The sequence below is a fragment of the Prosopis cineraria genome, unplaced genomic scaffold (assembly GCF_029017545.1).
Source record: "Prosopis cineraria cultivar Desert tree isolate PC_DT_omini unplaced genomic scaffold, ASM2901754v1 PC13, whole genome shotgun sequence".
Classification (NCBI taxonomy): Eukaryota; Viridiplantae; Streptophyta; class Magnoliopsida; order Fabales; family Fabaceae; genus Prosopis; species Prosopis cineraria.
Genome location: NW_026555344.1, coordinates 6003408 through 6027819, shown reverse-complemented (window position 1 = coordinate 6027819; position 24412 = coordinate 6003408). Strand labels below are relative to the sequence as shown.

The following is a 24412-nucleotide window of genomic DNA, read 5'->3' as shown; positions in this document are numbered from 1 at the left end:
TTTTTTATTAAATATGAATGGATACTAATTAATTTATGAATGACTATTTGTCAATGTCAATTAAAAAAATAAAGGCGAGAGTATTATTGGTTTTTTTATTTAAAATTTTCTTAAATCAGTTTTCTAATCTTGTAGTGATACTTATAATCCTTAATTGATATTAAATACCTTCATGTCCTTGAATATTATTTTTCCTTTAATTTTATTGATAATGATAATTGTAATTTATTATTTTAATATGTTGACGAGCCTTAATTAAGCCCGTGTCAACAAAAATTAAAAAACATTGACATGTTGTAATGCACAAGTTATCGCTATAATTATGATAATTAAAGGAAGAGAAAGACAAATCAAAATGAAACATGTCGCTGTTCTCTAAAATTTTAGAAAAATATATAGTATTCTTTTTTGTTGACTTTGTTTGAAGTTACTTCCCGGAGATGATCAACCCACAGATTGTGGGTTCGCCACACGTAAACTATATACAGCCGCGTGGACATGAATCACCTGACGTTATTGGATCCAAAGTCCAATCCGCTAGGTTCCACTTCCACATCAGATTTATCCTTTCGTTCTCGTCCTCTAATTTATTTAATCCATCAACTGTAATCATAGCCTCAATTGATTGATTATTACTAATTTTTGCTAATGAATATAAGTCCTTAAAGGTCGGTGGCCCCAAAAAACTAAATTTTGTAATTATCACTATCATTCGCAGCCTCATGTGGCACGTAGCAATTTTCAATCATTGATTCATTTTATGTTTTTTTCCTCTATTGAACAACATAAGAGGTTCCAAAATTTCGCGGTGATTCAGCTCTGAATGCCTTTCTCGTGGGAAAATCTCCGATGCTTCTCTGACATGAATTTTAGCAGGAGTTCACTGGTGAGATCAAAGATCTCTCAATTGATTGTGTTTTATTTTTTTCTCGTTTTTTCTTTTTCACATCAAGGTTTTACGTTTGCTTAAAGGGTAATTCTTCTGGTTGTTTAACCTCATCGATCCTTTATTCAAATCACTTTAACCCGGATTTTAAGGGTAATCCTTTATACTGAATGCTTCTCTCTCTTGTTTTCTTGTTTTTTTTATGGTGAATGGGGAAAGGATCCAAGGTCGAGCTTGACAATTGGGGAGAAACTCTGTTTCGTGTTCATACCATTCGTAGGATTATTTGAGGCTTTGGTTTATAGCTTGTCCGGTTGCTTCAATGTCCAGCCTCCCAAGAAAAAGATCTATTCCGCGTTCGACGATTTAGTCCTTCTCGCTAGAAATTCTCCATGTTCGTCGCTTTCTCTGATTTCACTGACTGGATTAGATGTTTTGCTTCTTACAATTTTGTCCTGGTGTTCGTGCAGTTTCTGTTAATGAAATTGAGGCTTTGCGTGAATTATACAAGAAGTTGAGCAGTTCAATCATTGATGATGGCCTCATACACAAGGTAACTGGAATTTTTATAGACTTCACCTTTGAATATGCTGGCTTATTCCATCTGCTTAGCTTCAAGGGAGTTTGCCTTTAAAATACTAAAAAAATCAAAGCTTGTAAATTTGTGAAGAACGATGCAGAACATTTAGAGCTGTCCCCACTCGGGAAATTGATCGCATCAGATTAATACAAAATGTGACAACCATAAACAGATTGTATTATCTGCTTACTTTTGAAGTGTCCTAAAATATTGGGGGAAGTCTTTACCCTAAGTTAAGGTTGCCATTGATTACTTTTTCTGGCGCGTTGCCAGTGTACTAGACTGTTGGTAATAAGCTCTAGCTTTTTCTTCCTATTCTCTCTTCTGCCATCCGTCCACCAGATTGGTCGTATAGTTTTATACCTAACTGCAATGCCCTTTTTTCATGGACCAATTGATGACTATTCCATTTATGGTCCAGGCAGTGTGAAACATTTCACATGGAACTTTCAGTTCGTTACAAAGGTGATATGGGAATAAAATTTGATTCGTTTTAATGTATAACAATGTTGATATAGAGCAGTATACTGTTGGGATTTGCTCTGTTTATAGAAACAATTGATGCAAACATTATGACAATGCAGGGCGTAGTGCTAACTGAAAAATTCTACAATGAGATGCTTGCCACCTGAACATGAATGTGGACTTCGAAGTAAAGATGTGACAATAGCACTTTAGATTGGAAGTGCTTTTGGTGCTAAGATTGCGCATGGTTATAGAAATGAATTTTTTATTTTTTAATGTTGGCTGCTAAAACACTGGTGCTGAAATTATTTATCAGAATGCCTTCTTTAACTCATCTTTGTTTTCCATCTGAAGGAAGAGCTTAGATTGGCACTATTGAGAACATCATCTGTTGAGAACCTGTTCCTTGATAGGGTATGTTCATCCTGACAATTTTTATCCTATTTCTTTTATTTTGTTTGTTAAACTTAATGTATCGATGAGGGGAACTTTGAATTTGCAAGGACCCATCTTTCAAGAGATCAAGTTAGTGGGCAGAGCGTTCAGTTTGTCTCCACTCCCCGTCCTGTCCAATGTGCCTCTACTTACTTTAAACAATGTCACTCCTATTACATGATTCCATCATGGAGGTGGTCACTGTGTCCCCACAGCCTTTCCAAAACCTACATGATCGTGGAAGTATATATTGGTTCAGAGTTAACTTATAAAATAAATCAATGTAAAAATGCCAAGAAACTCTGAAAGATTTCTCTTAGTGATTTTCATGTGCGTGGAATTTTAATTAGAAGGGTTGAATTCCAGAACTGTTTGTAAGATGAGTTCTAGCGTCGAGAAAGAAATTTCAATGAAATATTCCGGTCAAGAGAACATTGATTTGGATCCAAAAGAACATGCTCTGAAGGGGGCGCAAGTTTTCATGCTTGTGGCACAGGACTTATTATCATGGGGCGATTTGTTGGCATTTTATTACCAAAGGAGGAACCTCAGTTCCTAGCGGGATTAAGTTATTTGAGATTGCTGCTGGGTATTATTTCACCTGTGGAATACTAGCGCATAAATCTCTTCTTCCTCCTTGCTTGGGATGACGGCTTCCATAATTCTCTGCCATTAGTTTTCTCTCTTGGACTATGCTGCCTAATCCATGTCCTCCAGGTTTCTACTTCCTCCGGTCCAAAATATAAGCAATTTTTAGGGAAAATCTGTATACCAATAAAGTTGTCATTCCCATAAAAAATATGTATTGTTTTCCTTTTTTTAATTCCTAGTCACAATTACCAATACACTCCATGATGAATGAGAGATACATTTACACAAAGATCTAGGTTAATAAATACAAGGGGTGAAATGAGAAAAAAAATCTTTTACATGTATTAAGTTACTTATATTTTGAACCAAGATTAGCTGAGGAGAAATGCTTATTTTTTGAATCAAAGGGAGTATAAAATTGAGCAGCAAACGGGTATACAAGTCCCTGAATTTTTTGCTGAGTTGGGCTGAAAGAAGGAGAATGATAAGCATGGCCATGACGTAAGGATAGTTTAGACCTCTATGCTGGGGTGTTAGGGTGATGGCTATTCTCAATGCAGTGGAAACACAAGGGACAGATGTGATGTGGAGACAAACCAAACGTAGGGACAGCTAGGTCCCTTAGTCTCTATGTTATCCCTTGAGTAATTATTCTGCTGAATGTATTGCATTCATCTAATAAATTTTCTCCGTTAATTCCATTTCTTCTAATCCTACGTCTGAATAAGACTATCATAGAGTCTGCTTCTTGTTATTCTCCTGATTTGTCTTGACTTTTGTTTTTCTCCTTGTCTTTTGTTAAGTTAGACAAACAATAACTTTCATTTATATTATTCAAAAATAGATATATATATTTATATGTACACACACACACACACAACATACACTACATTATTCAAATAAGACTATCATAGTTAAATATTCATTTTCAGAATAAGATGCTCTCTGGCACACTCAGAGCTACATACTTGGTTTGAAGTTCAAGTTGGATAGATTGATATTCTATGACTTTCTTCCTATTGAACTTGTAAGATTGAGTCCATTTCTTGTTGGTGACTCTTTTTCAGGTATTTGATCTCTTTGATGAGAAAAGGAATGGTGTTATAGAATTTGATGAATTCATCCATGCTCTTAGTGTCTTTCATCCTGCTGCTCCCTTGGAAAAGAAAATTGATTGTAAGACTTCAATAAGCACATCTGCACTTAGTTGTTTTCTTCGTGTGATCCAATTTACTACTTTTTATATTAATACATTTCTGTTGTCTCTTCTGGTTTGCTTGCAGTTGCTTTTAAATTGTATGACTTGAGACAAACAGGATATATTGAGCGGGAAGAAGTAAGTATCTTGAGGTTTCCAGGTTTGGCAGATGTTATTGACTTAAGTTTGTAAGGTTATGGCGGGATAATAATGCATAATCAAGCATGTACTTATAGACTTCTCTTTGCACAGAGTCAATTTGATTTGATCACTTTAGTGGAGAAAGGTGGTAGTTTCTTTGTGATATCCTTAAAAATCGTATCTGTTTAACATAAAAGTCATGATTTGACCATGACCATCTGAAATATTATATTTCTCCTGTAACATATTGCAGGTTAGGCAAATGATGATTGCCATCATGTCAGAATGTGGGATGCAACTGGAAGACAAAGTTCTTGAAGCTATTCTTGATAAGGCATTTTTTCCCCCTTTCTTTTTCACCCCCTATTTCGATTGGAGTTTTGATTCTTACAGTGCCATTCTTTATCAGACTTTTCTAGATGCTGATGCTGACAAGGATGGTAAGATTAATAAAGAAGAATGGAAGGAATTTGTCCTTCGGAACCCAACACTATTGAATTACATGACTCTTCCTAGTCTCAAGTAATTACTTTCACGCCTTGCCTCTTCTACATTAATTTCAGTTACCATCACAATTGTCATAATTGATAATTCATTTTGTCATTGTTGTTTGTTGATTAAAAAAAAAAATGACTTTTGGGAAATAGAGGAACATTCTGGAGTATTGCTTCCTTCTATAATTCAATGGTTTGTACTTCCTAATCAGTAATCAAGGCAGAAGTATCCGTTTGTGCCCCAAAAAATGGCGAAAATATGCAGATAGACTAGTTGAGGACACAGGACAAAAAAAAAACCAGAGAAAAAAGGAAAGGAAAAAAAAATCCTTCCAATTGCTTCCGTGAATCATCAGCTTAGTTGTTAGTCACAGTTATGTTTTGAAAGATACCTCTACGATACCATAAATTAAAGGCAGAATGGAAAATGTTAACCACTTGTTTGGCACTCAAAGCATATAATTTATATCTTGCTGTTTTGTGTGGCCCTCCTTTCACAATTTTAGTGCATAAAAGTTGTCTTCTGACAGCATGTAGACTCAATAAGGAATAAACATAAGGACGTTTTTGACAAAATAGTTGAAATTTATAAGGAAGATCAGTGTAAGATATCTTTAAATTTTAAGGGAAGAGACTTGTTTTTCAAGAGAGGGGAGAACAATGCAATTTTGGTATTTATTAGGGAGAAGAGAGTAATTCACCTTATATTATACAATGGCTTGCGTGGTCAAGAACTGAATTCTATCTCTTCCTTTTTTTTTTTTTTTTTTTTTTTTGGTAACCCTTGGCCAGGAGATCACCACAGTGTTTACTAGCTTCATTTTCAACACCGAAGTTGAAGATATACTCTGGCAACTTCCAGGCAACCATAAACTTTAAGAGTGGAGGCTTTTTCTTTCCACCGGGTTTGTTAATGTTTGTATGATTCTACAACTCCAATGTCGATCGCAACTGGTGAAATTTAAAGGGAATGTTGTGTGACCAAATGCCTATCTCGGAAGTCACTCCAGCAGGAAACCTCTTTGGCGGCAAATGCCCTGCTCAAGGTAACCCAAAGCTATTTGATGTTATTTTTGCCTACGCCGCCATGTGATAAACACATTGGCTCAGCCAAAATGTTCGTGAGCATGCGATGATTGCAAAGTCCATGGGTTTTTATTTCCATCCATGGTCTTGTATTTTTCTTATTCAGTTTATTTTATGCAATTGTATAATATTTTAGCATTATTGTTTCAGATTCAAACATTATTGAGTTCAACTGAGAATAGTTTTCCTGTTGTAACTCTTTTCATTCGAGGTTCAAATCCTATCTTATTTTTGTCTTCTATTCATCTTGCCACATTCTATTTTGGGAAAACATATTGGTCTTTATGATTTTATTGTGTTTCCTGTATTTTTTTTTTTTGTTATTCAGTTTTTTTTTTTTTTTTAGTTTTTTGGGCATGCAATGTCGGTTTCTATTTTCTTGGAGGGGCGATGATGCGGCACTATGTTAAATTATCGTACTTGTAATTAATAGTGTTAATGAAGATGTTGACATGCTAAAATTAGGATGAGCCGACAGATCGCTTTCTGACAAAGATTAGTCCAGTGACGGTGTTTGACAGCGTGTGATACCCAATTACTATAGAGCAGGCCTTTTACGGTTTTACCTCTATGCATCAAATATCCTAATCAATTTTTTTAACCAAATCAAATGGCCTATAAGTTGCGTGCATTGTCTTCTTATCGTTTAAGCCTTCATCTTCCCCTTTTTTTCTCTTTGTTTTTTTATTTCAATTTGCTGATTAGATTGCCACCTCATTCTTATTTTAACATTTATAAGTTAGATAATTTAATATTGTTAGTGTCACATTGTTGTTTGTATGAAAATATATAATAGTAGAGGAATTAATATTGCATATAAAAAACACTGGGACCCAGGATGTAAAAAAATACAAGAACCAATAACAAAATAAAACTACAGAGATGAATAATAGTTGAGTTATCTTTTCTTTTTTTCTTTTTTTTTTCCCAGTAACTTTGGGAGCCATTTTATGCTCTCCTTGATGCCTGCTTGCTTTCAGTCAATTGCCTTCACGATTTCATTTTTGGCTACATTTTAAAATTGCTACCATGTCAGGGGAAGCATCATCTACATGGAAATTAGAGATATTTTAGGAGCTCGGGAGGATTTTCATTTACGTTTCCAAGGGAAGCCAACAGTGCTGCAGACATGTTAGCTAAACATGGTTTTTCTGTTTTTAGAATTTTTGATACTGCCCCTATTTTCTTACGGGCTATGATTCAGCATAATGTTATGGGAATAAATTCCCAACCTCCTTGAATTTTAACCTCGGGCTAGCTCCCTCCTTTGTTATCATACATACATACATACATACATATATATATAACACATGCCACCATCTCATTCAATTGTTTTGGGTCGAAAAGTATTGAGTTGGGAGTGGAATCGCGCGTAACCACTTGGTTTTGAATCAGGCCGAAAAAATATTGACGTGGAAATTACTACTTTTATTAATAAGCCGAAGACCCCAATATGTGTTTGTACAACCGACTGAACACCTAATAAGAAACTCCTTTACAAACTTCGTTAAATTACAAACGAATGTATTTCTCCTTATTGTTAGGTAAGATTCAGGGATTATAATCCTGAAACCGAATGCAGTTGGACGGAGATACCTACATGCCTAGCACCAAAAGATACAAACCACTACTTGGGGAAAAAAATCTATAGTTTTACGCTAATAAAGGATAAGAGAATACTACCCCAAAAAACAAAACAAAAACAAAGAAAAACAGAAAAGGATAAACAAATATTATCGGTAAACAATCAATAAATAACAACCATTTTTCGAATCCAGAAGCACGCCCCAGCTTCGATCACTTCTGGGAATCTATCTCACTTAAAATTTATTTTATTAAAAAAAAAAATTATGTATCCTTGCAAAAATGGCGGTCAGGAGACCCAGTCTTAATGAAAAGGATTGCCCTTCGTGATAAAAAAACATTTTCATCCCCGTATATGTAACCCTTGGATCTTTTTTTTTTTCCTGCAAACAATAATTTTTGTCTCTTTCCTAAGTGATTCCTCACCATTCACCAGTGGGCAAAACATGATTGAACAACATGGCTGATCATTCTTCATTCCCGAATCAGCATGATCAGAATTCGCTCCTTGAAACAATAAAATACCATGCGGTCTTCCTTTGTTATTTTTTACACGACTCCATCGCTACCAGGCAAGACATACCCTTCTATGGGCTCTTGACAAATTTTCATCCCGGAATAAGCATCTTCAGATTTTGCTCCCCGAAATAATCAAAAGCCTTTTGGTCTTCAAGAAATTTATCTCCCCCAGTAGCGTAAAAAAGACACAGGCTTTTTTCTAGGCCACCAGTCTTGACAAGATTCCAAGCATCCAATCTGCAGCCGCATTAAACAAATATTAGATAAAACATACAAGGCAGGTAACTTGAATATAAGATGGTACAGATTGTTCTATGGGAATATTCCATGAAGAACCAAACTTGACAAAGAAGGGAAAGATCATGAAAGGCAATGTTATAAATACATTCAAAAGAAACATCATAAGAAAAGAAACAACATACAGGGACCATTTCTATAACAAGCGAACCAATCTTCTGAACATTTACAAGAACTAGCATTCCAATATACTATAATTTAACTTCTGCACCCAAGCCCTCTGGCATCCATCATTCCTATTCGGCTAATGCAATTCTCTTCAGAAGATCCATTTGTGAAGTGGGAATTTTCTAATTTAAGTGGCATTGATTGTTAACCATAGAATTTGCTACTTATATGCACTGACAGATTAATATCTGAGAAAACAGACTCAGTCATAGAACTTGAGTTAACTAGAAGTGCAAAAGAGACAGCTTCAAAACCTAGAGCTACATAAGCAAGCCCCAGTAATACTCTATTGCTCCTTTACCCCCTGGCATCATGCTTAATGCTTTTCATCGCACTAGTCTCCAAATAAATTCATCAATGGAAAAACAACAATACCAACTAGTACAGTACGCCACCACTGGAAACAAAACCAATCCAAGCTTCAAATGCATCAAAGTTGAACAGGTGCACAGAAGATCCACAAGCAAGCATGCATTTAACATCTCATTGGTAAACATACATTGCCTTATATACATAAATCAGTTGGTAACTCCTCTTGCTCATATCAACAAGACTAACAAGGGACCAATATTGTAAGTGAAGTTTAACCATCCTACAATTTTCCAGCTAGCTCCAAGTGAAAAGCAACGAAGTCTAGCAGCTGTTACACAGCCTTTGCAGCAACTGATTTTATTTCCAATATACTGCACTTAATTCCAACCCCACCTAGTAGGATAAGGCTTGTTATTGTTGTTTTTGTATACTTCACTTAATTCTCAACAAAAATAGGATAGTGCGATTGAAACAAGAAACAGAACCATGTAGTACAAAAATCTGGCCCATTACACTAATATCAGAATTCTCCACCAGTATCAGGTAATTAAAGTCTGAACATACTCTAAATTATGAAAGAGAAATCCCTTACTGTGTCAAGAATAGGAGTCTAAATGCTAGGAAAAACAATCATCAAGAGTCCAGAAAACTAAAAATAGGGGTCTAATTGTATAATGCGTTAGGAATCCAACAAGATCTCACATTTACCCTAACTTGCAAAGGATAGACTGCTGTTCCTTCAGTCATTTCTCCTGCACAATAATAAAGAATGGCAATCTCATAGCCAGCGATGGAAAAGATTCAGATAATAGGGGTCTAAATGCATAATTTGTCCAGAATCCAACAAGATTTCATGTTATCCTAACAAGCAAAGGGTATGCTGCTATTCCGACAGTTGGCTCTCCTGCACAATAATAAAGAATGGCAATCTCATAGCCAGCAATGGAAAAGATTCAGATGCTTATAGGGGTTTAAATGCACAATGTGTTAAGAATCCAACAAGATCTCATGTTATCCTGACAACCAAAGAATAGGCTATTATTCCTAAAGTTGGCTTTACTGCAAAATGATAAAGATCGGCAATCTCATAGCCAGCTATGGAAAAAATTCAACTACTTCTGGATTATGATATCAAAGGTCTCAATTAACTTTTGACTGCTGTCTTGTTAAGTTATAATTACAGATTCCTAACTACTAAAGCAAGTTCAAGGTTATATGAAATCACTAGGAGCAAAATGCGAAGATGATCACTCCCACAGCCCATTCAGTTGAGACTAAGCAACATGCTAATTGCTAAACCTTACATGAAGGCAATCAACAGGGTAACACAGTAAAGTCTATTTGTTACATCAGTCAGACCGCTAAAGAGAAGCAGAGTACTTGCCTATGAGCTTCAAATCAGCTGCTGGCCTTGAGACATACAGCTGGTCCACAATCCTTTCTTCAGATATTTCAGCGTTACTAGTAACATGGGGGAAACTTGCAAGTCAAGGAGAGTCTTCACCAATGAAACATCGGCAGCTCATACAATATGAAGAATGAGATGCTTCATGACAGTATGAGACATATAAACTATAAAGGGCTGTTATTCTCCTTCAAAATTGATAAGGTGATAAAAACTAATAACATCCCACTTAATTTCTATGACGGTGTAGAAATTCCTGCTACCTTTGATATCCCATCTTACAATCACTCACAAATCAACCAATATCAACTTCAAATGAATTGTTCACAAGAATACCATTGCGATTGGCAAAACAGGGCATTTTCAAGAAACTAGCTCAACCAAAACAATACTTCATCACTTACATCAATCTCAATCTGCTGTTTACCAATGTACAGCCTCCAAAATCTAATTCAACACTGTGTCTGATGGAAAGACCAAACAGTAACTCAAAATACCTTGTAACTGTAGCTTCTCCACCCAAATGCTGGTAACCCTCAATTGATGGAGCAACATTACAGAATACTCCATTCCTCACAGAAAACACAGTACAGTTGCACAGTTCAACTGAAAGCCACCAATAACAACACCCACCACTTCAATGCAAAAGCAACATACATGCTCCATGCCAGCAAAATGCTGTAGTTACCATTGGCAACTTAATAGGGAGCAGGGAGCATAAGGAATAAAGAATAATTATGTATTTTGGAATCTAAACATACTGTATTTGCACTGCAACCACCACAAACACAAATATCTCTCCCAGAACCAAATAATGTACCCTAAAACATAAATCTTCTCTGAAAAGTCCACAACTTATTATTTACATCTATATACAGACCAAAAGATATAAGCAACATAAAGTCATTGAAACTCCTGATCTCTCCATCTATCTTGCACATTCAGTGCCTCCCTTTCTAGTTGCAGAAGCACAGATGCAATTGTCAAATGATAATCACCAGCCACAAAAACTCAGCACTGGATGTTAGGCTCTCACAAATCCATCTGATCCCAAAATAGTTGGATATGCATGTTAATCTACCATTCTAACCTGTTGTAGAACATGCTCCACAATCTCTGCCTAAAATCTAAATACTCGCTCAGTTTAAAGCATAGCCTAAAATAATTTTTGCACCAATATTCTACAGGTAGCGATCACATCACTAAGATATGATCTTTCAACTATCAACCACTCCATATGAAAGGACTAGTTCCAAAATCACCCTTTTCATAATCTTTTCATGAACATAAGCACTCATTGAAGCGCAATGGCAGGACACAAGAAGTACTGACAAGTAGAGTACAAACTTAAATATCAATATGGAGTCTTCTGATACTGATCTGCAAGCATGACAAACTTGTCATACATTGAACATTGGCCACATGATTCAGAGCACAGGATTAATGGCACCTCCACGCACTTATATTACTATCCAGTTCCAGAGGCCCATCAGGAAACAAAGACTTAAACCAAATCCAAGAATTATAACAGAATATATGAGAGAAAGTAAAAACGTAAGATAATGATGCAAATGATAAAATATAAACCCATAAAAGACAGATAATATTGAAGAAATCCATCATAATACAGTAACATTTCAGATATATTGCAGCAAGATAAACATTAAGGTAAAAGCAAAGCAACTCTAAAACCTATATATGCCAGTTTAGAACTAACAATATATTCAGATAAATGACCAGTGATGTGAACATAGATTAATAAGTTGTTTCAGCCATTCCTTGACTGAAACTCAAAGAGTGACGGAGAAAGCTGCTCTTCATCTCCAACAGCAATCCCAAGACCTCAACGACGATTCATGCGAGCCTTCTCATGATGTCCCCATGAAGTGCCTCCCTGTACAGCAGCACATACATATCATGAAACCAACACCGATAAAAGAAGTGGGGATCTAAATCATAATTTAGAGCAGAACATACCATATGATCACCATATCCATCAGCATATGGAGCAGGAAAACGCCCCTCAGGGCTGCCAAACTTCGTCCCATACGTCCCACCTTGATCAATGATGAATCAAAAGTTTTAAATAAAAAACATAATGGACAATAGAATAAAAATAATATTCCTGCACTATGTATTAGCATAGGTTGGGGATGTTTATTTATTTATGATCAAAGATTTTAATTTTCAGGGTTATAATTTAAGGCTTCAACATAACTAGTGATGTGCATCTTTTTGGGTCTTCATAGTTCATAGTAAATAAGTAAACAATTATTCTGAACATTTTATTACAGTACCAAACTTTTTAATAGTTTTAAGTGTGCATGGTGCTCCACCCATCAACCCTCTCTATTTATTCTTTTACTGCATACAACATTACAACTATTATACTATATGTTGTCCTAGCTCTTCCAGTTTCCCTTAACAATTTACAACTTGGGATAATATGAAATTTTCTCACAAGAGAAAAGAAACAAAAGTTATTATTCTTCCTACAACCCGTATTACCGAGTAATACAAAACAAGAATATATCTAGCAGAGGATCATCAAAGTGCTACAAGAGAAAGAAATGGAAGGAGAGAATAGAAGCAAATCATACCAGCACCCCACTGTCTGCTATTGGAACTAGATAACTCAGCACGTAATTTCTCAACTTCGCGAGCCAGGGAAACCAAATTTTTCTCCATTGCCTGTCTCTGTCCCATCATCTCTATGTTTGCTTTCTTTTCATAATCAACCATGGTTCTGGAAAACAAAAGTTTCCTTATTAAAAATTAACTAGTTTTGCAGTAAAATATATCACAAAAGGGCATGTGTACAGAAAATAAAACCCCATAAGCAAGCAAGCCACACACCTAGCACGCAAAAGCTCTTGGTGTATTCCATCGATCTCAGCCCTCAACATAGGAATTTGTTGATTGTCAGTTTTTAACCTCAGAAGATCTTGGGTAAGTGTCTGAACCTTCGCTTCAAGATCCTTGTTAACATTCTTAAGTTGCTGAACTTCAGTTCGCAATTGTACAGCCTCATTCTTCAAGGGCTTAGCTGCCCGAATATCAGATTCCAACTTCTGTCTTTTCTCATTGAATTCCCTTGCACGCAGCTCTCGTTCTGCATGAATGTCAGCAATGGCAAGATTCATCCTATGCAGTTCCTCTTTTGTAGCTGCAAGGTCACGCTGAAATGCCATTCGATCCTCAAGCAGCCTTCGATTATCTGCCACAAGCCTCCGGATTTCTGCATGCTGCATTTCAAGCTCCTCTTCCAATAGAGCCGGATGAGGCGGCATAGGTGCGCGGGGCAATGGAAGCCCTGGAATAAAGAGCGCTTCAGGTGGGTAACCCCGCCGATCATTGATTGCTTCTCGGGGACCACGGTTCCTTCCAGACATTTGAGGTTATCTAAAAGGACAGACGCACATAAAATTACAAGCATATTAACTTGCAATCACTAAGGAATGAAATCTTTGTCCAGAGTAGGGGGGAAATCAATACTTGACATTAGCGTCTATCAGAGAATGGCTGTTGACTGTTGAGCAATGAAAGTTATGTAATCACACGTTCTTGAATTAAAACATTAGGTTTCATTGACCGGAGGGCAAGAGAAACACTTGTGTGTGTGTGTGTGTGTAAAAGACGCATAAAAACTCACAAAATTACATTTGAATTAATGCAAAAATCCAAAGTGTATATGCAAAGAGAGACTTAAGAATCAACAAATAACAGAAGATCGAACCCAAGTCCGCGTTTATTGAAATCTAAAGTGAGAGAGTGAAGAAGAGTTTCAAACCTTGAAGGTTTGGTGTCTGAGAAGAGTTTCTCCGATTGAACAGAGAAGAAAACGAAGACCAACAGATAAACGTAATCGCCGGCGAGGATAGGTGGAATCAAAAACCCAGGCTGGCAAGTGGCGAAGTCCCCTTACACCTTCGGAACTTGGTCTGCAGAACGGATTGCCGAGTGCCCCAATACGGTTCGTTTCAATTATTTCATAGATCAAAGCCGAGTCAATTGCCGTCGCTCTGCCTCAAAGGCACTTTGAGTTGATTGGGATTAAGAATGGAAAAGCATCAAAAGTTATTAATTTAAGTTAGATTTTTTTTTGACTGAATTTAAGTTAGATTTTAAATATTAAACTTTAAAAATTTATAACTTAATTTTTTTTAATTTTATAACAATATTATAATGAATTTATAACTTGAATAAATATAAAATTGAAAGATTGAATTGTAAATTTTTAAAATTTGATACTTAAAATTTAATTTAAATTAATTAATCCGTATTTTTTTATTATTTTCCTCTCGAATTCTTAATAAATGAGTATTTTCATTAATAAATGTTTGCAATTGAAATTTAAATTACGTGAAAATCCAATTTTGGTTTAAAAAGTAAAACCCGATTTAAATTAAATAAATCAATGTTCTGGACCGCAATTTAGTTTTGGTTTTATAATTAGTTCGTCTATAATATGCAGAGGGAAATTTTCATTTAAGATCTCTTGAAAACACATAATAAAAAAAAGTCCCTTAAATTTTGAAAATTCATTTTAGGGTATTGAAGTAAAATTAAAATACATAGCAAAATTACTTCATTATTCCTCATCTCCTTTGGTTCTCTATTAAAATTGTTAAGAGTTATTTGTGTCATTACTTAATTTTAATTTTATTTCAAGTGTTTTAATCATGATAAAACAATTTAATTATTTCATTGTATAAAGTTGTTTATTAACCTAAAGAAATTATTTGTGTCATTATTGAATAATTTTTATGTAAAAAAATGAACAATTTCCACTAGATCAATGAACAATTTTATATAGAAAAATGAACAATTTTAATATAAAATCAGAAGAGATGAGAGACAATAAGATAATTTTACTCTGCATTTTAATCTCACTTTAATATTTTTCATTCAAACTAAATTTTCAAAGTTCTTTTTCATTAAGTGTCATAAAATAATTTTAAATAAAATTTTTCCATATATATTACTTCTTACTTTCAAATCACAATATAAAACATTATTAACTAATTTACATTTTAAAAATGATTAGTTAAAATCTTGCTTTATAACTGTGCCATCAAGTATAATAAATATAACATTTAATTTATTCAAAATACTTTAATTAATTACTTAATAAGTTATAATTAAAAAAATATAACTTATATCTAATATCCTATATTTTGAACTAAGTAAAACTTCTACTCCCGTTGTTTAAAAATATAAGACATTTTTGAAAAGTTGGATGTTAAAAAATGTAAGGCATTTTTAGTCTTTTGAGGTGTAATTATTGTCTTTTTTTTTAAAAGTACACCTATTGATAATAACTTTATATTGATTATAGGATATTTAATAGGGATAGATATAAAAATATAAGATTAGTTTGAAAGTAGATAACTATTTTATTGAAGAGTAAAATTTAATTAAAAATACCTTATATTTTGAACGGAGGAAGTATAAAATTACTTATATTATAGTTTGAAGGGAGTACTATTTTTTAATATATATATATATATATATATATAATTTTAAATGTTTTAATTTAAACAACCAGATCACAAAATTATAAAATTGAGTTTTCTGAACTATGGTTTTTCTTTTTTGTAATTTTAAAAATAATAATTGGATTAAAATTCCCCTTATGGCTAAGTTTGCAAGTCTAAGAGTAAAGTATTTTATAAGTTAATAAAGTGATTTTATAATTCTCATAAATTAAAATTTTTAGTCCAATTAAAGTGATTTTAGTTCTAACAAATTTTAAGCTAGCTTGTGGCAATTCTGAGAGTAAAAATGTTCTCAACTCAAATAAAATAAATTTAAAACCCCTTTAATTAAATTTCTATCACAATTAAAGTGATTCTAGCACTTGCAAATTTTAAGTTAGTCAATTATGAGTTTAGGAGTAAAACTTTTTCTAACTCAAATAAAGTAATTTCATAACTTCTTCAACTAAATTTCCAGCACAAATAAAGTGATTTCATTGCTATCAAATTTTAAGTTGGCCAATTACAAGTTTGGTAACAAATTTTACAAGTTAGGAGTAAAACATTCCCAAACTCAAATAAAGTACTCCCTCTAATCTAAAATATAAACAGTTTTTCCTCATAATTTCAATTATCAATACATTTCATGATGAGTAAGAGATAAGTTTATATAAATATTTGAGTTAATAAATACAAAAGGTAAAATTGAAAAAAAAATTACATGTGCTAAGTTTTTTATATTTTAAACTATGATCAGCTAAAAAAAATGCTTATATTTTGGATTGAAGGTAGTAAAAAATAACTAAATTTTCAACTCAATAAAAGTGATTTTAGTACCAGCAAATTTTAAGTTAACCAATTACAAATCTAAAAGTAAAAAGGCTACTAACCCAAATAAAGTGTTGATAACCCCCTTCAATTAAATTTTTAATTCAATTATAGTGATTTCAGCATTACAAAATTTTAAATTGGCATTTTAAATATGGGAATTTTAATCAAACTATTATTTTTAAAACAACAAAAAGAACTATAATCCTAAAATGTAATTTAATAAATTTATGGTTCTGATTGGCTATTCGTGAAATTTGGAAGCTCTTTTTTATGATTTTTCCTAAACTGGTTAAATAAAATCATTTTTTCATGTAAATAACTATCATTATTGTATTATATTGTATAAAATAATAATAACCTCAACCTTACTGAAATGAAGTGGCAAATAGTGAAAGGATGTCATCTTAATTCTTGTTCATTTTTTGTAATTTTTTTATTAATAAATGTATATTTTCAGACAAAAAATTATAACCATTATCAACCTATACAAAATCAGAAATTTAGTGATAGAGATTAGGTTTGTAAGAAAGCTTTGGTCTCTCACAATATGGTAAATTAATGTTTAAATTGATGTTTAAAGGTGTGTGTATATATATGTGTGTGTTTATTGCTCAATTATATCTCAAATAATATTATTGATAGCGGACTAGTATGGCTTCTAAATTCTATGCATATTATTGATCTGGATTTCAGTCTATCCAAGTTATTAAAAAAATTGGTTTAGTATTTTTAATTCTAAAGCTTAATTTAGTAAAGGAAAGGCAGAAAGATTTGAGCCCAACGAATGGGCTTGCATTTAACACTTCTTACTCCTTAGTCCATGACGGTTTCCCATTCTTCATCCTAGTAGGCCCAACAATATTTTACTTTTTTTATATTTAAAGGGACATTCACTACCAGAATCAATACACTGTCAGAGGTTGAGTCTAGTAAAAAAAAAAAAAAAAAAAAGCCTCCCACAATATAGCAATATAGCAAACCTAAGTTTAAATTTTTATTAAAAGAAGTGTTCATATTTAATGTTTGATAGTGCCTTGAACATAATTACCTTCAATAGGAGAATATTGAGAATCAATATTTTTTTAAGTATAACAATCTTGCATCTCATATTTTATCTAATAAATGGGTGACTCTCGTTACATAATTCTCTTGAAGAATATTGAGTAGGAAGAGCCACCTTGGAGTGAGGGGAGGCAATTACATATATCACTTGAGCTAGCAAAAATTACATGAAAATGCTCTAAAATTTTTAGATTTTACACCAATAATTATAATTTTAAACCCCTATTCACCCTACTACCACTGATTCGAGGTCTTGGTTCTATCACTGTTTTCACTAAAACTCAAATCAATATTGTTATTCAATTTTGAAAATACTGAGTGATTCAAAGTAGATGAAATAATCAGTCATGAAAAAATAATCAATATTAATGAAGCTGCTAGATGGGCCAAAATGATGGGCAGTGGGTCGTCTTCTTTACTAACTCCAATAATCCCAAGCTATTGTTGTCATTATTTCATGGGACCCATCTGCTATTATTGTCCATACACTCGATTCTCATCTATTGAACAGTCTCCCAAAAAAAGAAAGAACAAAAAAGCAAAATAGAGAATAAAAGGACATAAAGTGTGAAGAGAAATGAGAGAAGAAAAAGAAACTTTGATCAGAAACAGGATGAGATTGATTCCCCTTACAGTCAACATTTCCATTATCTCTATGCATATACTAGGAAGGTAAAATTGGAAAGAAGATTGGGTTAAAAGTAAATGACTAATTGGTGGGTCCATCAAAAGATGAAAACTTTACCCTTTCTCTCTAATTAATTGTTATTTTATTGTTTAAATTGACCTTAAGTAGGAGAACGGTGCAAGGCTAGGGGACAAATTCATTAGGCTTAATGAATCTTCCCACACGTGTGTTCATTCGCATAAGCCAATTCTTTCCTTCTTTGTCCCCTTCTCTTTCTGCACTTGTCCTCTTCTTCTTCATTCACATGTTCCAGTTTTGAAGAAGTTAATTACCAATGATCTTCTTTGACCAAAAAAAGCACCTCAAGATTCCATTCTTGTTACCCAGATTGGCATTCTTCTTTTCATTCTTACTGTAGGGAAGTTAACAATTGTGTCTTCTTCTGCAAACCATCTGCATGTGAAACATTCAACTTTTGAGATATCCAAAAGAATCAAAACTATTCATACACAAATATTTTATCTTTATTTTTGGCTCACAATTTTTTTAATCTTTATTTTGAACAAGCTATTCGAAACAAGGTACTTTACTACAGATGTTCTTAGAAAAGTGAAAAGAAGAAATTAAGAACTATAAGATAGTATTAGTGTATTATATACACAGACCTAACAGATCCCTAGTTTTAAGCGGCTTGACTGATTTTCCAAGTGCTTTTTGTCGACCTAATCAACTCAATTTTGACTAAGATCACTACCTTGGAGTATCTTTTTTCCATCTGTAAAGCCATATCTTATTGGAAGAATGTGCACTAAGAATCCAAAACCTTAGTCCTAAGGAGTGCTATGTATGTATGTATGTGAAAATCTTTGTTTACAACAGGCAAACCGGCTTCTAGGTGAGAAAAGTAAGAGAGAACAGTTTCATTCAATAGACAAACATATATGAGCAACATTCTGTGTCTCTACAACATACAGCTGTCCGTAATAGACTATATGTCGCTTCAGTTTTATATATGACCGCTTTTTCTTTTTTATTGTTAATGGCTGCTTGGAGATTGTGAACAACCACTTGAACCTGAATCATGAGAAAGAAGACAAACACCGAGATTTGGGGACACTTGACCAGTCAAATTCATCCCTTTTTTTGTATGCCTTTTATAACTGAGTGGTGATCAGTTACAAAATTTATTTATTTATTTTTGGAGTAGAGAAACTTGTCTTGTCTCACATTAGAGGGATTTGAGGAGGATCCTGACTATATAAGCAAGTGCGCTACACACCCCAATAGATTAACCTTTTGGAAAGAGAGTAATGACTCCATGATAACTCGATATCTTAGGCCAAGCCTGTGTCGAGTTAAGGGGACTTTAGCAAGGCCCAACTAATTTGGATCAAGCCAGGCCAGGACTGTTTCAAGTGGAAGCTCTGCTACCAAGTTACTACATTCTCAAAGTTTAAACTTGAGACTTCTAATTAAATCCGTACAACTCTCTTAACAGGTGGACCAAATGTCTGGTGGTGGTGACAAAATTTATTAGGTAAATATGACAGCCACTGCCTTTTGTATTTTTTTTTTTCCCTTTAATGAGATATGATGCGCTTGATTATTTTTATATGATTAACTTACAAATTTCTCGTGAATGGCAAGATGGTTGAAAATCCTTTAGTAGTTTGGTGAGTCAGAATTCACATGGAATTACAGCTCAGTGAGTTTCAGTTTCAGAAAGCAACATAGTTTGATTCACGGTTAAGACAACCTGTCACTTTGATGCAAATAATTTAACACAGAAGATCAGATTCAGATGGGTTTTCTCTGGTCCCATTAACTTCTTCTCTCTCTCTCTCCAATCAGAAAGTTTTATGCCTTGTGATTTTGCTTTTGCTCCTGTGGAACCAGATCAGATCCTTTATATTTATGTATTTATGAATCCACAAAAGATATTCCTGTGTGTAGAATTGATGTCTCATTTTTATAGCCATAATCTCTTTCTTTCTGTATTCCCATCCACATACACTATGTGCATGTTTAGTTTTACACTGAAAACCACCAAAACCAAAGTTTAAGTAGTTTCCAACATAAAAACCATACACTCTCTACATGCAATGGATTTTTAAGGAAGGTAAAGAATCCTAATTTAGAGCAAGTAGAGAATAATAATGAGTATGTTCAGAAACTAAAAAGTGACGAATAATTACCTGAATTGAGTCACAAATTGGTGAAGGAAGATGGAAGCTTCCAGTCTGGCCAAGTCAAGACCAGGGCACAGCCTTTGTCCTCCTCCAAAAGCTGTGAAATTGCAACTACTCATGTCTTTGTCCTGTTATTAATCCTCCAATTTCATCAGTTTGTGAAATACACTTACTTATTGGATCTCTATAGTTTAAAAGTTGATGATTGATTATCTAGACTCGTTTGATCAAACCAGTAATTAAAACCATAGGGTTTAAGCCTTACGAAGAAGAAGAAGAAGAAGAGGGTTTTGTATGTTGCTTACTTGCCACCTCCAAGGATTGAATTGGTAAGGAGAGTCATAGTTTTGGTCATCTAAATGAACAGATCTAAAATATGCAAAAGCACACCACCCTTTTGGGATCAAATTTCCTTTGATCTCAACATCTTGCATGGCCTTTCTCATTACCCCAATTATGATATTCCCTATCCTTAAAGTTTCTGTAATCACCTGTGTCATGTTGTGAACAGTGTGAATTTTATGCAGATACATGGAGAACAAACAGTATGTTTTTGGTGGTAAAGAGTCTTTGATGAGAAGCTATGTGGCTTACAGTTTGAGTAAATGGTAATGATGATAAGTAATCACTCCAAGCTAGGGGTTCTCCAAGTCGGCCTTTGAGTTTCTTAAGCTTCATGTTTTCCTCCTGTGGAACATTCAAATTAAAATTAAGAATCATGTATAAAAGTCTAATCAAGATATTATAGATCTTTTACTCAAAGTGAAATAGTATTGCAAAGATTTTCTTACAATAACTAGAGTAGAGAAGACCATTCAAAAGCAATTGATCATTTAGAAATAATGAAATGGTTTTCTAATAATGTGGATATCAAGTTTGCATGAGTGCTGGTAGTATAATGCAAGGATAAGCTCTTATGAGGGTAAATAATACCCCCATGGTGAGGCCGGTTAGAAATCATTTAAAATATAAAAGATTCTTTTAAAAATTATCATATTCTTTAATATTATATAAATGTAAATATTATTCTATTAAATTACTTTCGATTAGCCTAAATATAGTTCTCAAAAAAAAAAAATTTAAACAAGAGATACTATAGTAAAAAAAAAAATAAAAATAATCTAAAACTAAGATACTTTTATTTTAAAAGAAAGTTCGTATATATCTAAAAATAAAAAAGAATACTATGCAATTTTAATAAAATTGAAGAGAAGTTTATACAATCTATCTATTAAATTGATAATAATAATAATAATATGAAGTGCCATCCTTTATCAACATGGAAAATTAGATTTATTTCATTTGAAAAGTTTTGTAAGAGTTAAAATTTTAAATGTATCAAGACCAACCAATTATACAAGAAGTACAAGTCTAATATTGTTCAAATAAGTGATTCAGTTTGAAAAAAATCATATATCATCCCTAGCCCTAGCTGTTAACATCAAAAATGAAAAAAAAGTTATGATAAGCTCTCCGATACTAAATATTTTACAATACCCTAACTTTATATGATTTACAGATAAGCTCTCTGATACTTTATATTTTACAATAAAATCCCTCACTTTTAAATTCATGCAAATGAAGGTATGACATACCGTTAATTGTTGCAAAGCAGGAGGGCACTCTGATAAATATTTGACAGCTAGAGTCATAAGAACTGGTACTGAGTCCTCTCCTGGGATCATCATATCAATCACATTATCTGCTATTAAATTATCTGTTAATTGCTCACTTGAATCATTCAGCAGCACATCCACCACATCTTTTGCAACTTTACAGATTCCACTCTTCCTTTTTGCTTTGATAATCCTCTGTATCAGTTTCACCATTTTCTTCTTTGCCTGAAAAAAAAAAAAAAAAAAACTTTTTGGTCAACCATGAAACAGTAAAAGGAAGTGATCTGTAATTAATATATCTGCATCTACTTGCCTGTAAAGATTGATGAAGTTTTGTCCCTGGGAGATTTATGGGTAAAGACATGAGGCCTGAGATGAATTCTTGAAAATGTTTCATCAGAAGCTGCATTTCTTCACCAAGATCCAAGCTAATCAACGCCTTCACTAGTACTTTAAAGGCGATCTGCAGGAGACAGAAAAGAGAAAGTACTTGTGGGGATCTTAAAAAATGAAAAGTAATGCGGCATCATGATTGAGAATCTCATTATAATTCATGGAAAAATGATTACGTTTTCATACAGACAACTGTAATTTTCACTTTCTAGCTAGCTACTTACTACATATCATCTTGAAACTCAAATAAGAGTTAGAGAGACAACTCAAACATGAAACACCAATGATTACTTTCACACAACAACTCATGCAAGAACATTATGACAGAAAGAGAATCAAAGATGATAATCAGAAAACAACTTCAAAAGAAAAATAAAGGCGAGAGGGGGAATCTTTTGATTTTTTTCTGTCTGTTGGAACTCTTCTCAAGAAGTCACCGTAAGCTTGGAGTGTAAAGGCTAAAGTTTCAAACCTTGAAGATAGACTCTAACCCCAACACCACGTGTTTTTTTTTTTTTGGGGTGGGGGGGGGGGGAGAGGACAGAAAGGCAGATATCAGATAGACATAAGACACACCACAGAGAGAGAGCGAAACAGAACAAACGTTTTTGGTTTCATCTTGTATGTATACGAGGCTGTCATCCCTCCATTTTGCCATTGATTGTTGGACATACTCATGCATATCTCTGGTGATCTGAGCTTTAAGGTGGTGAGACTTGAAGAAAGCCCCAATGAGCCCATGTATTCTCCTCTGTAGGCTTCCATTGATGAGCAAAATAGAAGACTCTCCCATCAAAACTGTGAGAGATTTTGGATATGAAGGAACAAAAAACTTCGCATCACTTTGCAAAATAAACTTGTTAACCTCTGCGTCGGTCGAAACTATAGCGGGGCTCCCAAATATGTGAGACTTAAACACTTTCCCATACCTGCACAACCAGAAAGATATGATCTTTATTGAAACTAATAGTCATACAATCAAGCTGAGAATTACTCTGAAATGATAATAAGCTTACATGCGGCGTCGTTTGTCCATGAAGCTCTCAGGGCGATCAGAGTAAGCACAAGAGACAAACTCGATAGTTTCCCCGATCAAAGGCCATCCAAGAGTGCCTGAAGGAAGCTGATTTCTGTACTTCGATCTGAGTTTAAACCTGTTATCGTAGAGCATGACAGTGAACCAGAGAAAAAATACTGTCATAAACAAAATCCAAATACAATCCATTATTGTCCTTTCCCTGCACACACGCTCGTTCTGTATCTCTATGGCACGACTAGATTTGGATTAAATACGCTTAATCATATGGTGGACGCACAAATCACACAGTTTTTTAATGGAAGAATGATTTTGCATGTGTGTGCAGGCGTGCAAGTGAGAAAACACGCGGGGAGAGAGAGAGATAGAAACAGAGATGTAGGGGTTTAGCTAACCTGTAGTGTAAGGCAGGATATTTATATCACAAATTAATAGAAAAGCATAATGAGAGAAGCAAATATGGATTATTGGCTTCACTACTTCTTTTATTCTCAAGCCAAAGAAGATAATTTCTTTTTACTGTTGAGGACTTAACAGGGTCAATATAGCATCTTTTTTATGTTTTTCCTCCTTAGAATCTGGTTGAGAATGTCAGTTTCAGAGTGATACCTTATTATCTGTCACAGCTTCCTAGATGGTCAAGCCATAGACCCATTGAATGACACCATATTTGACAATACTGTAGCTTTTATTAGATAAATAATACACCTCTGCTTTGGTTTTATATGTGGAACTTTTTTTTTTTTCTGAGGTAATATATGCATCGACTTATGGAAGTCAAACAGGAGACCTAGGAGGCTATACATAGTAAATGTGCCGTCAAAGGTTCCATAGGATACTATGAAGCGGGAGAATAAACCTCTGTTTTTGCCCATGGTTTTGGCCAAATAACTTTAGATGTAGTCAGTCGTAGGACAAATTCAGGTTTCACTCAGTAAAAGAATTAGTAAAATACTATGTAATGACAGCATTTTTCTTTTTTTTGGTGATAACTATGTATGAAGGTTTAGATTATAGGT

The 24412-nt window shown here is 33.9% G+C and overlaps 3 protein-coding genes across 12 annotated transcripts; 1 reads left to right on the top strand and 2 right to left on the bottom strand.

The window, feature by feature from the left end:
• The first annotated feature begins 640 nt into the window (after positions 1-640).
• Positions 641-7205, top strand: LOC129290981 (calcineurin B-like protein 10). Of its 9 annotated transcripts, none has more exons than XR_008588594.1 (11): positions 647-886; positions 1106-1280; positions 1357-1439; positions 2286-2345; positions 4025-4133; positions 4241-4293; positions 4550-4630; positions 4706-4819; positions 5583-5836; positions 6027-6087; positions 6913-7205. XR_008588594.1 is itself a non-coding variant. In XM_054928048.1 (9 exons), the coding sequence occupies exons 1-9, from the start codon at positions 824-826 to the stop codon at positions 5667-5669; spliced, it is 825 nt and encodes a 274-aa protein (XP_054784023.1). In that variant the 5' UTR covers positions 647-823; the 3' UTR covers positions 5670-6117. The 9 variants fall into 9 exon arrangements, 2 of the variants coding, with proteins under 2 accessions (XP_054784024.1, XP_054784023.1); XR_008588595.1 differs by having other exon boundaries at positions 6808-7205; XR_008588593.1 differs by lacking the exon at positions 6027-6087.
• A 379-nt stretch (positions 7206-7584) lies between these two features.
• On the bottom strand, positions 7585-14133 carry LOC129290982 (protein FLX-like 3). 2 transcript variants are annotated; one of them, XR_008588598.1, is made up of 6 exons: positions 13952-14133; positions 13018-13563; positions 12762-12907; positions 12139-12218; positions 11879-12055; positions 7585-8216 (listed from the first exon to the last, which is right to left on the bottom strand). XR_008588598.1 is itself a non-coding variant. In XM_054928050.1 (5 exons), the coding sequence occupies exons 2-5, from the start codon at positions 13551-13553 to the stop codon at positions 12005-12007; spliced, it is 813 nt and encodes a 270-aa protein (XP_054784025.1). In that variant the 5' UTR covers positions 13554-13563; positions 13952-14133; the 3' UTR covers positions 11739-12004. The 2 variants fall into 2 exon arrangements, 1 of the variants encoding a protein (XP_054784025.1); XM_054928050.1 differs by lacking the exon at positions 7585-8216 and having other exon boundaries at positions 11739-12055.
• Positions 14134-18109: 3976 nt separating this feature from the next.
• Positions 18110-23791, bottom strand: LOC129291660 (3-epi-6-deoxocathasterone 23-monooxygenase CYP90D1-like). The gene is made up of 8 exons (XM_054929139.1): positions 23374-23791; positions 22962-23286; positions 22278-22427; positions 21944-22189; positions 20943-21035; positions 20654-20839; positions 20355-20476; positions 18110-18612 (listed from the first exon to the last, which is right to left on the bottom strand). The coding sequence occupies exons 1-8, from the start codon at positions 23580-23582 to the stop codon at positions 18522-18524; spliced, it is 1422 nt and encodes a 473-aa protein (XP_054785114.1). The 5' UTR covers positions 23583-23791; the 3' UTR covers positions 18110-18521.
• Positions 23792-24412: the final 621 nt, after the last annotated feature.

What these genes read in the sequence shown, in the direction of transcription:
- LOC129291660 (XM_054929139.1), bottom strand. Translation starts at nt 23,582, where the DNA reads ATGGATTGTATTTGGATTTTGTTTATGACAGTATTTTTTCTCTGGTTC. An exon ending in TACAAGATGAAACCAAAAAC is followed by an intron (nt 22,428 to 22,961) that starts GTTTGTTCTGTT and finishes TGTCTCCTGCAG; the next exon opens with ATCGCCTTTAAAGTACTAGT. An exon ending in CAATTTGTGACTCAATTCAG is followed by an intron (nt 18,613 to 20,354) that starts GTAATTATTCGT and finishes TTTCACATGCAG; the next exon opens with ATGGTTTGCAGAAGAAGACA.
- LOC129290982 (XM_054928050.1), bottom strand. Translation starts at nt 13,553, where the DNA reads ATGTCTGGAAGGAACCGTGGTCCCCGAGAAGCAATCAATGATCGGCGG. An exon ending in CAAGAGCTTTTGCGTGCTAG is followed by an intron (nt 12,908 to 13,017) that starts GTGTGTGGCTTG and finishes TTTGTTTTCCAG; the next exon opens with AACCATGGTTGATTATGAAA. An exon ending in ATGGATATGGTGATCATATG is followed by an intron (nt 12,056 to 12,138) that starts GTATGTTCTGCT and finishes GCTGCTGTACAG; the next exon opens with GGAGGCACTTCATGGGGACA.
- LOC129290981 (XM_054928048.1), top strand. Translation starts at nt 824, where the DNA reads ATGCCTTTCTCGTGGGAAAATCTCCGATGCTTCTCTGACATGAATTTT. An exon ending in TCTCGCTAGAAATTCTCCAT is followed by an intron (nt 1,281 to 1,356) that starts GTTCGTCGCTTT and finishes GTGTTCGTGCAG; the next exon opens with TTTCTGTTAATGAAATTGAG. An exon ending in ATGATGGCCTCATACACAAG is followed by an intron (nt 1,440 to 2,285) that starts GTAACTGGAATT and finishes TTCCATCTGAAG; the next exon opens with GAAGAGCTTAGATTGGCACT.